At 49.2% G+C, this 14,449-nt stretch overlaps 3 protein-coding genes across 3 annotated transcripts; 1 reads left to right on the forward strand and 2 right to left on the reverse strand.

Annotated features, from left to right (window-relative positions):
- Positions 1-585: 585 nt before the first annotated feature.
- On the forward strand, positions 586-5,809 carry T310_5179 (DNA replication helicase Dna2; the record flags this gene model as incomplete). The annotated part of the gene is made up of 5 exons (XM_013471974.1): positions 586-2,166; positions 2,223-2,318; positions 2,381-2,875; positions 2,933-3,194; positions 3,228-5,809. The coding sequence occupies 5 exons, from the start codon at positions 586-588 to the stop codon at positions 5,807-5,809; spliced, it is 5,016 nt and encodes a 1,671-aa protein (XP_013327428.1).
- A 981-nt stretch (positions 5,810-6,790) lies between these two features.
- Positions 6,791-10,962, reverse strand: T310_5180 (uncharacterized protein; the record flags this gene model as incomplete). The annotated part of the gene is made up of 8 exons (XM_013471975.1): positions 6,791-7,554; positions 7,889-8,322; positions 8,575-8,796; positions 8,905-9,241; positions 9,307-9,453; positions 9,519-9,645; positions 10,129-10,575; positions 10,909-10,962. The coding sequence occupies 8 exons, from the start codon at positions 10,960-10,962 to the stop codon at positions 6,791-6,793; spliced, it is 2,532 nt and encodes an 843-aa protein (XP_013327429.1).
- A 1,001-nt stretch (positions 10,963-11,963) lies between these two features.
- Positions 11,964-13,523, reverse strand: T310_5181 (WD repeat-containing protein; the record flags this gene model as incomplete). Its single annotated transcript, XM_013471976.1, has 3 exons — positions 11,964-12,653; positions 12,720-13,032; positions 13,126-13,523. 3 exons carry the CDS (start codon positions 13,521-13,523, stop codon positions 11,964-11,966), a joined length of 1,401 nt encoding a protein of 466 aa, XP_013327430.1.
- Positions 13,524-14,449: the final 926 nt, after the last annotated feature.

Consider the following 14,449-nt stretch of genomic DNA (forward strand, 5'->3'; position numbering starts at 1 on the left):
CATTGAAATGTCGCCTCATCGCTGCCCATTCGAGACGAATATATTTTTCATTTCTAAATCGCGCAAAATGTCTATCTGCACTACCGCAAACAGTAAAGATATTGAAGAGATTGCAAGACTACACAGTCAAACGTTGACCTGGCCTGTAGGCAGCTTTATCTCCGTAATGCAATGATTAAAGGCCACACGGGCCTTGGAAATCCCTGGTGCTCAGTTAACCTGCTACCTACGTATGTATGTACTCTTGACAATGTTCATGCCTGAAAAGCGGGGCATCAATATTATTAGCGCACCAAACTTATGCCTCAGGCACCAAGGCGCCGTGACGCGTCCCCCCGCGTCAAACCGCGGTTGCCATAATCAACATTGCCCAATTTATCCCTCACTTCATTGAGCCTTGCTTCTCAATGGACTTTATTGACAGGGTCCTCAGCTATGGGCTTCCTTATCTAACAGTTTCCGTGATACAGGTAAAATCTTTACACTCCGATGTCTATACATTCTTGGAACTACCATTGCTAACTGTGCCTTCCCCAGTGCTCTTAAGAGCAACGCTCGAATGCAGAAGCCCTCAATGGTTTGACCATGGCCGCAAACCACGATCCTTACGTCTCTTCTGCTTCGCGGTCAAAACTGAACAGTTTTCGATATGTCACGAGTGAAGAGGAACCCTCACACCCCAAAACGTCACCCTCAAAAGCGGCCTCTGGAGCCGCGGCCAATGCGGACAAAGAGAACCAAATCTCATGGATGAACGGAGTTGTAGAACAAACAAACTCGCCATCCAAATCTCAACCGTCGACGCAGACTAAGGAAGCGAAGCCCGTCAAAGAATGTCCCAAGACACCGGCGAACAGGATCCCGTTAGCGGACTTAATCAGCAACACCGAGGAGGCTTTCAAGCTCGCGCCGGGAAAGGAATTGACGCCAGACGACTACGTCTCCTGGCAACATGTGCCCCGAAGTTCAGATCCACCTAGTGCGACCCCTGCTACCAGGGGGAAGAAGCGCCGTCACAGTTCTTCTCCTACCAGCTCTCCGCTCAAGGGTGGCTGCGAAGGTGGGACTAAAGAACCTTTTGACATGAAGACCTTCCAACCTCTCTTGAAGACTCCTCAGAGTGACATGGCTGCCGATTTGTGGAACAATTATGTTGGTAAAAGCAAAATCGACGGCAACGTCGAACTCCCTCCTCAATTCGCCAACCTCTCGTCCTCGCCTCAGACTCCCCTATCGGCCAAGACAGGCAGGGACTCGTCCGGCTTGAGAAGATCAGTTAGCTGCAATGTGGACTGGCCTACCTCTAAAGCCAAAAGAAGGAGGATTGAAGGCCAGGAAGGGACGCGCACTCTCCGGGATATTTTTTCCCGCTCGAAGAGCAACGTGTTCGAATCAGGCAGCTCGAGGTCATCGAAACTCAACTTTCTGTTGGATAAAATCCAAGAGAGTCTTGTGAAGTCTACAAAGGCCAACGCAACCGCTGCACCAAGTTCGTCTCCACCGCCGGATCGGGGGGATGCGTCGGGAAATGGATCACCGTCTCCAGAAGGAAAACAGAAATCACAAGCTGCTGGGCAGCCCACTCATGATGCTACGGATGAACCTGAAAAAAGCCATCATCAAGTTGATGCCGCGAGTGAAGCTAAGGTCCAGGGGTCATCGTCTGACTTTGGTGATGATGACTTGGATGAAGACCTTCTTGCACTAGTCGAGTCTTCAACCGATCCCTTCACTAATTCAACGAAAAATGAAAGGATGGAATCGGGAATTTCTTTCAATAAGACTGGTTTCGATCCAGAACAGTCACCAAGTCCGGCAGAAAACGCAAACGGCAAACGGTCTTCAGCTTCGAATGCGCATGTACAAAACGACGATGATGAATTTGATGATGACGACGATTTTCCAGAAATGGAGGAGTTGCTTGCGAAATATGATGAGAAGACGTCAGTTAAACAGGGTGGTTCCCCTCGGAAAGTCGGGCAGGAATTGGCGGATTCAGCCACCCATACTGGGGCAGCTCATTCGAGCGTAGCGAGTGGACGACAAGCTCAAGAAGCCAGGAAGTCAGGAGAGATATCGTCAAGTGATGAGTTTGACGATGAGGACTTTGACGTGGCGGCCATTGAAGATTCAATGCTTCAGTCTCGCGCAGACGCTCGAAATCAAGTTGGTTACCCTTAGGACGCATTCCTTTATAGATACTTACTATGAGTTCTCTGTAGAAACATAGAGCGCAACAAGCTATCAAGCGGTACCTAATAGTCAATATTTCAGAAAGTACATATGTTACCCAGAAAGGACGCACTCAACCAGAGCAGGTCAGTAAAAGCTGTTGATGAAATCAGTTCCGTCATCATCCATGGCTCACCCAAAATTTTAGGTACTCTCGGTCGAGGATGAGAAGAATGGTCACAAGAAAGTGATTATCTTACGAGAATCTTGGTTTGATACTCCTTGCACCAAGAATTCATACATCCACCTCATTGGCGATTTCGATAGTCGAGGTCAATGCATTGTGGACAATTCTAGCAACATGATCATTCTCCATCCGGATCACCTGATATCAGCCACCGTCGTCGCTGATGCAGTCGGCTGCCAACGGCGAGCTGTTCTTCAAGATCGAATCAAGGCCACGTCTGATATCAGCAAGCCGCAAGTCTTTGGACACATCCTTCATGAGGTGTTCCAGGAAGCTATGAAAGCTAATCGATGGGAGCTCGAATGGTTGAGGACCATGGTCGAAGGAGTCTTGGTCAGATATGTTGAGAGCCTGTACGCAATCCGTACCAGCATGATCGAGGCCGTGGAATATGTGATGAGCAAGATTCCTGAGCTGAAAGCTTGGGCTGAAATGTTCTTAAGGCCGAAGCCAAGCGTAAGCAGTCTTTCCAATTCTTACTCTTCCAAGAGGTTCCTACTGACTGAGATGCAGGCCGAGTCTCTTGTCGAGGATCGCCACGGCTCGAAGGCGAGTTTGAGCATCAACAAACTACTGGAAGTCGAGGAGCACATTTGGTCGCCCATGTACGGGCTAAAGGGGAACGTTGATGCGACTGTCCAAGTAGTCTACGATGACGGGAAAGATGAGAGAACTCTCACAGTTCCATTAGAGGTCAAAACGGGCAAAAAGGATACGAGCCACAGCCACAGGGCGCAAACGGCGCTTTATACCTTATTGCTTTCTGATCGCTACGGTAAGTTCATCTATTGTACGCTTCATTGCTCAGAGTCTCATAGTCAAATTGTAGATATCGAGGTCACTTTCGGACTCCTCTACTATCTTGAGATGAGAAAGACTTTCCGCGTCCGAGGCATTCGGCATGAGATTCTCCAAATGATTCAAGAGCGAAACCGTCTTGCCTGCTATGTTCGTGAGAAAGTGGAGCTTCCTCCCATGCTGAAACGGCCGCATATGTGCAACCAGTGCTACTCGAAAACAGCTTGTTTCGTGTACCACAAGTTGATGGATGATGGTGATGGTGAAAGTAGCGGCATGGGCGACAAGTTCCACGAAGCTGTGGGCCATCTGAATGTCAAGCACCGTGACTTTTTCAGAAAATGGGACGATCTCTTAACCAAAGAAGAGAAAGACATGATGAAGTTTCGACGTGAGCTTTGGACTATGTTGAGCAGCGAACGCGAGTCCCTTGGCCGTTGTTTTAGCCAGGTCATGATCGAGCCGGGGTCTGCTTATGAAGACAAGGACGGTCCGAAGATCAACCGCTATCGGTACACATTCGTCAAACAAAAAGCAGCTCCCGATTTTTCCTTTACGGAATCTCAGATCACAACTGGTGAGCCGATTGTGATCTCAGATGAAAAGGGACATTTCGCTTTAGCCAACGGTTATGTTTTGCACGTAAGCCCAAAACGGATAACCGTCGCTGTTGATCGGAGGTTGCATAATGCTCGAATCAAAGGTGCCGACTTTGATCCCGAAAGGAATCAAACATTCAAAGGTATCATGGAAATCTGCGAAGAGGGCAACTCCGACAAAATTAAAATGGAAGGGGATGACGACCCAACACTCTATCGACTCGACAAGGACGAATTCAGCAATGGAATGGCTACTGTTCGCAACAACCTGATCTGCGTGATGGAGAAGAACCTTTTCCAGGCTCAACAGCTGAGAAAACTCATTATCGAGGGGCAAGAGCCTTCATTCAAGCCAGTTTCCTCGTCATATACGATGTCCAGCTCGACGCAAGCGAGCCTCAACGTCGATCAAAAACAGGCAATCGAGAAAGTGATGAGTGCTAGAGACTATGCCCTGGTTCTTGGGATGCCTGGCACAGGAAAAACCACTACAATCGCTCACATCATCCGTGCTCTAGTATCCCAGGGAAAGAGTGTTCTCCTGACCTCCTACACCCATACCGCAGTTGACAACATCCTTCTCAAGATTCGAGACGACAACATCCGCATTCTGCGTATTGGGGCCCCCGCTAAGGTGCATCCAGAGGTTCAGCAATTTGCCGATCTAGCCGCAATTCCGAAGAAGACGATTGAGGAACTTCAAGAATCGTACGAGCAGTCAAGGGTTGTTGCGACAACGTGTCTAGGAGTCAACCATCCCATCTTCAACGAGCGCATTTTTGACTACTGCATAGTCGATGAGGCTTCCCAGATCACTCTGCCTGTCTGTTTGGGCCCTATTCGCATGGCCAAGACATTCATCCTTGTTGGCGACCACTATCAGCTGCCACCGCTGGTGCAGAACAAGGAAGCCCAAGAAGGCGGCCTCGATGTTAGCCTTTTCAAATATCTGTCTGATGCCCATCCCTCATCAGTAGTCAGCTTGGAGCATCAGTACCGCATGTGTGAGGAGATCATGTTGCTGTCGAACACACTGATCTACTCGGGACGTCTCAAATGTGGAACTCCTGAAGTCGCCTCGCGCTCCCTTGAGATTCCAAACATGAATGGAGGCCTCAGACATCATCATGCAACCTCTCTGATCCAATTCTCATCTCAACGACCCATGTGCCTAGGCTCTAAACACCGCCGATGCTGGCTCAGAGACCTGATCGAACCATCCGCAAAGACACGACTCGTCAATACTGACACCCTCTCCGGGCAGGGTCCCGAGATTGTGAACGGTTCTCGTATTGTGAACAACACTGAGGCGACTCTCTGTACCCAGCTTGTGGACGCACTTGTCTCATGCGGCATCTCACCACGCGAAATCGGAGTCATCACCTTCTATCGCAGCCAGCTGTCGTTGCTGAAACAAACGCTCCGCCGGTATTTGCCTTTTCTCGAGATGCACACGGCGGACAAGTTCCAAGGCCGGGACAAGGAAGTCGTCATCCTGAGCTGTGTGCGCAGCAACGCCGACAAAAACGTGGGTGAGCTGCTTCGCGACTGGCGTCGCGTTAACGTCGCCTTCACCCGAGCTCGGACGAAATTGCTTGTCATCGGCAGCAGAACGACCCTCCGCGACGGTAACGAACTGCTCCACAAATACGTCGAGCTGATGGAGACGCACGATTGGGTCTACAACCTCCCCAAGAATGCACTTGAGGATCACATCTTCGAGGACAGCGATTCCTCTTCACAGCAGATCATTAACAATAAGACTGCTGAGAGCGTATCTCCTTCTTCTCAATCTCCTCCTAGTTCTTCTAAGAAGGCAAAGAACAACAGAAAAGAAACACAACCACGCAGTCCTCTCAGCCCCATACAGGGCAACAATAAACCAATCATGAAAAGAAAGCCCGAAAAGAGAGGCGCCAAGTTGCTGCCCGGTGACAAGATCCTCAGCAAGAGACCTGTCCTGCAGGACGTGGTCAACGATCTTATTGGCTAATAGCCAACTAGCCATCCATTTTTGTATACGAGCCACTCGGTGTTGTGCATTTGTGACTCCCACATTTGTGATGTATTGTGTTGCGATATTGACACCTACCATCTACAAGCGCATGTCTCGTGTTTTTAACTGTTGTTTTTGCATTGCATTGGTTTGGTTCGAAGATCGAAGGAAACAGAACTGGATATGGGATCGAGTCTGGTCTGATCTGGTCTGGTCTGGGATAGTAGAGATTTGTTTATTTTTACTCGGTTTTGCATATCAACGTTCCGTCTGCGTTTCTGGTTTTATATAGAAGTCTTGGATTGCGTCTGCTAGATAAATTCGGATTCGGATTGCGTTGCGCGATAAGGATTGAATGAATGATCGGTTTCGTCTAATTAAGTGCATTACAAGACACAATCCGTACGACGCAGTGGGAAGGTGACACTATCCGATAATCTAATCTACTAGTGACGGTTTAGGGAAAAAAATGCAATTGAATGGAGTGTTGGAGAAATCTCTTTTACTGCCATTTGCTTCCTTTCGGACGTACTCGATTTGATGCAAATGCTATTTATGATGTATATAGTATAGTATGTACAGACCCATGGTTTGACGTCGGTTATTTCGTCATAACCATTCAGCTTGGAGTCCAGCGTAAGTATAAGAAAACGGAGCGGTTTTCCTCATCCCCAATTGACGAGGGAGAGTACTTCAGACCTGCCATTCGGCTCGGTTCTTGCGAGATGTTAGGGAAACTTCCACCGATGGATGGTTAGACACGGATGTCACAGGTGTGGTGCTGGCAGCTCCCATCGATGGTAAAAACCTACACATCAGGTCCCCGTCCGTTTCCTTTAAGTGTCAGGTCTCCCTATTCCAGAGACGAGTTGGAATAAGGAGACGACGAGTGAATTCCTCCAAAGCCCGTGGCGTTGGGCATGGTCCGTCTTCGACGGTTGATTCCTCCGGAAGATCGCAAAAGTCGTCCGGCCCTTTTCAAGTGACCTCCATACGGGGCCGCTTGTTCTTGGGCGCGTTCAGGTAGTGCCGCCGTCCAAGTTCGTCGACTAACCATCTTCCATGGTTGTTCGGGTTGGGGACAAAATTGCTGGGCACGGTGTTCTCGGCGAAGGTGAATTTTCGTGCTGGTCGTGAGGGCTGTGGCGCGAAGGGGCGGGCACTAGGAGTTGCGGCCGGAGGCGGGTAAGCAGGAGCCGCTTGTATTTGGCCCTGCCATGAAAATGTCTCCTCCACTGTCGGTCTGGAGGGGATAAAGTGAGCCCTCGATGTCACTGAGGCCAGAGCAGTGAGGGAGACGCTCTCGTAGAGGACGTTTGTGCCCGTGGGCACAAGAGGCACAGACATAGTCTGGCCATGAAATTGCGGGAACAGAGGCTGATACGTCTGCCCGCAAGGGTTTTCAGAAGCCGCAGTGGTTGGCGGCAGAGGGATGACCGCGGTTTGGGGATCTGCGAAAGAGGGGCCTTGTCGAGTTCGAGTTGGAGTCGGAGTTGGAGTGGGTGCGGACGTTCGAGGGGGCATTTGCGTTGGTGCTGCCCCTGCAAGTTGCGAATAGGAGATCTCTGCAGGGACGATTTGCCGCCTCCTCGCCCGGATGCGCTTGCGAGGAGGTTCTTCGACGGTGTCGTCGTTCGTCGGGGGTGTCCGGTCGACGTTGGCCTCCACGGGGGCTTCGGGGTCTGGAAGGGAAACATCCACCTCGCAAGGCGAATACACCAGGAATCCGTCCCAATCCAGATCTAAGAGAAGCAAAATCAGTATCTCGTTTGATAGCAAGATTGAACAGCATGAAAGGACTCATTTGCAATAAGGAATATAAATACATCCATCTTCAAAGCAAGATAAAAGACGAAGGATGTAAAAGAGGGTTTGTTAATACTTGTGACAAACACAGAGTGTGTGATTAAGTAAATCGAGTGTGAGAACTATCAAGAAATACAACGTTTACCAGAAAAGCCATGAAACCATAGCGACAAAACGAGATCAGAGGCAGGTAAGTGAATGACACATGAGAAGAAACAGTATTGGAACACCACGTGAGCTGAGAAAGGCAATAAGAGCTACAAGACTTACCTTGTTCGTGAGGTTCGTTGTTTTCTTCCGACAAGTGAGGGGAGTCAACGCCCTCACCCTCACCGTTGGAAGCGGAATTCGAGTCGGAGGTGCTCTCAGACCCGGCCGGGAGCTGCAGATTGATAGGCGCAGTCCCGCTGGTTTCTTCGGTCACGTCCCGACTGATGCTTCGGCTGGACGAAGCATCTTCGGTATTGTTGCTGGTGGATGAAGTAGTCCCGCCAGAAGATGTAGGTGTAACCTCGAGCAGATCGCTCGGGGTCTCGAGACTCATACAATCCGGAACCTGGATTTCGGGCGAGCCCAGGTCAAGGTAGAAGAACAGGTCGGAGGTGAAGGGAGCAGGATCAATGACGTCGTAATCCATGTTGATTGTAATGTTCGTTAAGATGTCTCGAATGGATGCTTTTGAGCGAACATTTGTAAAACGATGGCTTTGAGAGTATAATCACGAAGTTTGAATCTCAGTAAACTGAGATGATCAGTGGAATGTAAGAAGGATGGATAAAGAAAGGAGGGCGCGGAATCTGGGGGACTTCAAATACCTCAAAGCTGCCTAGGGAAGGCAGGGAAGTTGAAGAGTCATCCGTCATCCATAGAACGGCGAGACAGTGGTGTGCAGAGCACCTATGGTCGAGGAGAGAGATGTCTTGGCACTCTATATGCACAGCGATGCGCCTACATACTCCCAGCAGATGAAATGTCGGCGACTGCTACCTTCGCCAACGCTTGCGGGCTCTTCAGATGCGACAGGAGCCTGCCCCGAGTTCTCCTGAGCAGAAGATCCAGACGCCGGTAGATACAGAATTGTATATCCATCCTTGCTTTCTACTGCGTCTCTCCCCAGGGCAGAGCAGGATAAGGCAAACCAGGCATTCGGATGGGGTTCGCGGAGAATGCGTTCTCGTCTGAACCGTGGGCAACAATCAGCGTCAGCCTAGCGGATCCCCGCACATATATATATGATAAGGGGCTATTGTCCGGAGGGTGGCCGAGGAAGAACGATAAATACTCACAGGATGCTGATGAATAGGTGTATGATCCACTGGGACGGTATGAGACCGTGCCATTTGAGACTGACGGTAGCGGAAGACTTGGCGAGGTCCTGCTGTGGTACGGCGTAACGGCTCAGATAGGGGTCGATATTATCATTCGCGGAGACTCGAGGGGAATCGAGGGAGACAAGGGCGAGCCATTCCGAAATGTCATTGCAATAGTCCCGGATGTCTTCCTCTGTCTCAAGAGCTGTAATCTGATCTGCGGAGAGCGGTGGAACGAGGATAGGCTGGTGGACAGCTTCGACGGCAGTGCATTCGACAATCTGAGGATGATGCTGTTTGAGGGGGCTGTTCGCTACAGTCCGATTTAGTGACGGTCGAAATGGTGTGCACATGAAGAAAACGGACCAGGAGTCGTACCTTGGTCCAGGGAGGCGGAGTCTGATGCCAGATCGTAGAACAGCCACGAAACAGAGTGGTTGAGGACGTTTTTGAACGCCCACACGATGCGCTCGAAGCCCTTCTTGCCATGGAGCATCGAAGGCAATCGCAGATTGATCTCCACAACTGATAATCGAGTTGTGTTAATTAAAAAAGACAAACGACGGCATTCAAGCTGGAAGAGTACGAACCGAATCTCTCCTTGGCATGTTTTCGTCCGCCGCTGCGGATAGGCTTGCCGGTGAGGCCGGTGCGTTCGTACTTTTCCTTGCCCAGTTCCAGTCTCAGGACCCCTGCACCAGAGGAGGAAGGCGCGATCTTAGAAGAACGAGCAAAGCAAAGCGTCTTGAATGGAGCACATACCGTTTCGGAGAGAAAAGACATCGTCTACTCCGGCCCGGCCCTCGGAGATCATAAGCACGTCTCCTGTTGAGAAGATTAACATGCGATCCAAAGAGCAACATGAGGACGATGGGGAAAAAAAAAGGGAGAAAAAAAGAGAGAGAGAGGAAAATAACAAAAATTAAGAATAATAATAAAGGAGGGCGTTAAAATACCCGTCTTGATATACGTGTTGAAAAACTCCCCCTCCAGCAACGAAGAGAGCGGCATAAAAACTCGGGCATACTGCAGTTTCTTGATCCTCGAGCGGATCGATTCCCACGCGGCGCGATAGATTTCCTCCGGCAGGATCAATTCAGTCTTCCGTGAGAGTTGAAGTTAGAAAGCAGAACATTCTATTGGCCCAGTGCGCCGTGCATTGGAAGGGATATGGTCCTAGGACTGGGAGGAATAGCATACAGTATGCACAAAGGGATGGTTTAGAATGGCCGAAAAGGGCGACTTCTTCTGGGGCGGCTGCTTGGGATCGACAAAGGCCGGCAGCTTCCCGATGGTCGTGTAGCATTTTTCGTGATGCGACGCCTCGTCGGAGAAGTCAAGCATGGTCGCGTTTCTACCTGTATTCTTGGATTTTTGAAGAGGGAAGGGTGTTTCCTGTTCACTTCTTGCTCCCGACAAAATCTGATTCTGATAAGCTGCGAAGCCCGCGGTGGGAATAAACTCATCCCGAAGCTCGGGTTGTGGAGAAAGCCGCGCCGCCCAGTCGAGATTCCCAGCGCAGTGGATGGCCCTGGGATCGACCAAAATAGTCTGAGACGATAATAGCAGATCAACAAGTGGGGAAAACGACAACATGCCAACAAGCTGCACGCAGACAAGAAGCTCCGCCTCGACAGGAATTGATCCCTACTTTATAATATACGTTAGGTGCTGGATTAGATTATTAAAAAATTCTGTCGTAACACCAATATCTGTATGCCTGTCGAGTACTTTACCACAACAGGACTTTATGAGCTAGACAGAAGAATATTAAGGACAAGAGAACGGATATGAAACCTATATACGGCCTAAAAAAATTTCTACATACTTTCCTCTTACAGGAAGTCTCCAGGAAGATATCATAAAAGAAAAAAAAAGAAAAAAAAAAGTCAGGCAATCTTCTAAATTCCAAAATCCAATAAGCACCTTGCCCTAACTCGCACGATCTAAATCTAAGCATGCCTCTGGATATATCCATACCTTTTCAAGGCAATTAACTTTTTTCTCTTTTTGCATCGTTTTTTTTTCTGTCATGTTGTTGACTGGAAAACGACTTTACCCAAAACACTCCTAGCACAGGAAGAGGGTATCCTTGGATACCAGAATACGAGAAATCACGGTTATCAGTGGGTAGGCAACGTGATGTATCTATGGTTCAGTCTCCAATCGTTCTGCGGCACCATCTTTTCGTTTCCTTGGGATTTAGAAGGAAATGCATATGCTGTAGTTGTAGCCTGGGGAATGAATGACCTCAGTATCATCCGAATCAGGGCTGGCTGACAGGCTGACAGCATGAACAGCCAAAAATGCGAGATATTCACCCTGCCTACCCAGACAAGGCGCTACTTATGCCGCCCCAGCTAACCCCGACTGGCCAGAGGGCATATCATTTGCAAAAACACCCTTCTGTCAACGAACACGGGCTGGGATGGTGCAGCGGTTAGGTCTGCACCCCAAACTGCCTAAAATAGGTGAAAATAACAATCCAATCCAGTCTGTCAACCAGACAACCCCGTGTTCGAATCCCGCTGGTTCTAAAGAAAAAGGACCCATTAACCTAACAAAAATACTCGGGGGTGCTCCGGGTGGGAGGGCACCCCGTCTCAGAGGCTTTTTTTGCCTGTCATGCTGTTGTCATTTCCTTTTTGGGTATATGTGATTCACTTCAGAAGCAATGTCTGCCTTCTGATAACTTAGCACATGCTCAGATGAAGCCTGAGAGTATTTGATGACGTACTACTCCACAGAAACACAACACAGATCGTGAGTCTGCTATTGGAACAAGCAGCCATTACTCGATGCCACGGCCACAACTACAGAATATCGATAGCACAAAAGTGCGCAAAAGTAGAAGGTAGCATTCTTTTTTTTTCTGCAACGGATCTGCTTCTATTATGGCTTTAGCTATTTAGTACCTAGGTCATACCAGAAAATCGCAATTCAGACAAGGCTGCTACCTTGACTTGATTTTGATAGTCTGTCATCAGGTCGAGGTTCTCACTCTTCCTCTTGCTTTTCGTTTTCTTTATTCCCTGTTACAAACCCCCTCCCGCAGCGCCTACAATCTTCAGCCCGCCGGGGGTGCTTCCTGGTCCATCGGCTGTCGTCGAATAAGCCAGCCAGTACCGCGATGGGTGCCACGCTACCGCAGGGATGCCTGCATTGGCTCCAGCGCCCGTGGGAACGGTATAGACGCTGTCGCCTGTCTCCGCGTGGAAAATCTCCAGACCGTTGCCGCCACAGCCAGGCTCATCGCAGGCTCCACAGAGGAATCGTCCGTCAAAACTCCAGCTGACACCACGCACGGCGCCGCCGTTACTGCTGGACACCGTCCGACGGCAGACCCAGTCAGTTGTGTCCCAGAGGGAAATTAAGGCGTCACTGCCACCAACAGCCAGGTAACGGCCGTTAGGTGAGAGCTCTAAAGAAAGACATGCTGAGGTGTGTGCGTGCAGGGTATGCCGCAACGTAAAGGACGGATAGGAGAAAATCTTGACGGTGCCCTCGCCGGTGGTGACGAGCAGGTCCAGGTCTGGGGCGGACGGAGTGGGAACATGATACGAAAAGGTGGTAGCGTTCGTCTGGACGGGTTGTGGATGTGCCTCGAGCATCGTATAGGTGGCATTGTTAGAGTTTTCAGTTGTGGCCGTCGCGGTAGTATTCCCGTTCGACATGACGGTCGGTGTAGATGGACTTTCGATGGAAATTGGGATCAAGTTGTCATCCTAAATGAACGATATGGTCATGTCAGTTTTGTGACAATTCCCGTCTGAGTGTAGAGACCATCTCACCTTCCTGCCCACGAGGACAACCTTCCCATCTGGAGACCAAGCCAGCGTGAAGGCCTCTCCTCCAACATCGAGTCGACTAACACACGTCTTCGACCGGACATCCCAGAAACGGACCGTACCGTCGCTGGAGCAGCTCGCGAGCTCCGAATCGCGAATAGGGTTAAAGACGACTTTCTCAATGCCTGCTGAATGACCACGAAGCTCGGTGGAGTATCTCGCATTTGCGCGCTCTGGGTTCCATATGCGGAGCGTGCGGTCTGCAGAACCGGTTGCGATGAGTTGGCCTGTAGGATTCCAAGCAAGAGTACGGATACTAAGGAAAGAAACAAAAGTTAGCGAAGATTCTTTTTTTTTAACTGGACCTCAACAAAGAGTAACAATTCCTTTCGACCGCAAGGCTACATACGTATGGGATCCCGGTCCCCGCGCCGCGGGATCGTGATAGCTTTGCGTCTTCAGCGAGCCAAACACATATGCAAACCGATCCTTGTGGAGAAGTCGACGCTGGGAGGGTGCAGACGCCATTGTCGAGGAATTGTCACCAATAGAAGCTCCTACTCCTGCTCCTGCTTCTGATTGCTGCTGCTGCTGCTGTAGCGATTGCGGCAGCGATGCGAAAATCCCGCCTTCATTCCCCGGTGTTGGGCCGTCTTCGGCGCAGTCGAGCGAGGATTCTCGGACTCCACGCTGGCCCGCTATCTCAGGGCTGTCAAAATCATGTGGAGGAGCGCAATTGATGTCGGGGATAGGCGCGAGACTCTCAAGGCGGCGGAGATTTGCATCATGATGGAAGTGCGGGAGCATTTCTTTGTCTGCCTGAGGCAGCAACTCTAGGTCGTTATTTCCGTCCTATCAACGACTGCTGAGGTAGGTGTGACCTCTGCCAGGCAATGCAGAAACGTTGTTTCAAGGAAATCTCTGTGAGTTGCAGGCTTTTTTTCCCCCTTAGATCTTCTGTGGTTAACAATAATTAATCAGATATCATCTCTACAAATTGTATTAACACGATTACACATCATGCGTGGTGTGAATTTTGTTCAAATTCACTACAGCAACCAGTTATGGTAATATGCATTACGCCGGGGATCATGGATAAAGCCAAGACATTATTAAAAAAAGAATAATAAATAAATAAATTACTGAACAGTTTTAATTACTTATCAAATTGTTATTGGTAAGCCATTACTGCCAGTAGAAGCAATAGAGCTAGGCGCCAAAACGGCTAGATATAGTAGCTTTAGCAATACCTGATCCAGGTACATACATAAGAGAAATTCTCATTCTCTTATTTCAAAATGAAAAAAAAAAGTTTGTGTGTGCATAGTATCTGAGACACAGTCATCACGACTCTTGCCAAATGCATGAAGCAGAAAATGAGGCACTGGCATTAAGATCAATTGCATTATGTATGTACACTGTACCTGTGCAGGATCAATTATACTTTTCTTTCCCACCTTTAAAGAGAATTTAGGGACCCATATATGCCCTGTGTAATGATGTACACAAATATATTAAATGCATTAAACCGTCATGAAAGTTTTTGATATCAACCCAAACCCAATCCCTGGATCTTCATATCCATAGATATCCACTGGTATATTTGTATTAACAACGACGTTCCCTGCCCTGCCACTCAAACGAAATGCACCAATCGCATACTCCAGAGCCTTTGCAACACTCCAGATCTCCATCCATGGTCAGAAAATACCAACAAAACCACTATGCATGGG

The sequence above is a fragment of the Rasamsonia emersonii genome (assembly GCF_000968595.1).
Source record: "Rasamsonia emersonii CBS 393.64 chromosome Unknown ctg1118621760252, whole genome shotgun sequence".
In the NCBI taxonomy this organism is placed as follows: domain Eukaryota; kingdom Fungi; phylum Ascomycota; class Eurotiomycetes; order Eurotiales; family Trichocomaceae; genus Rasamsonia; species Rasamsonia emersonii.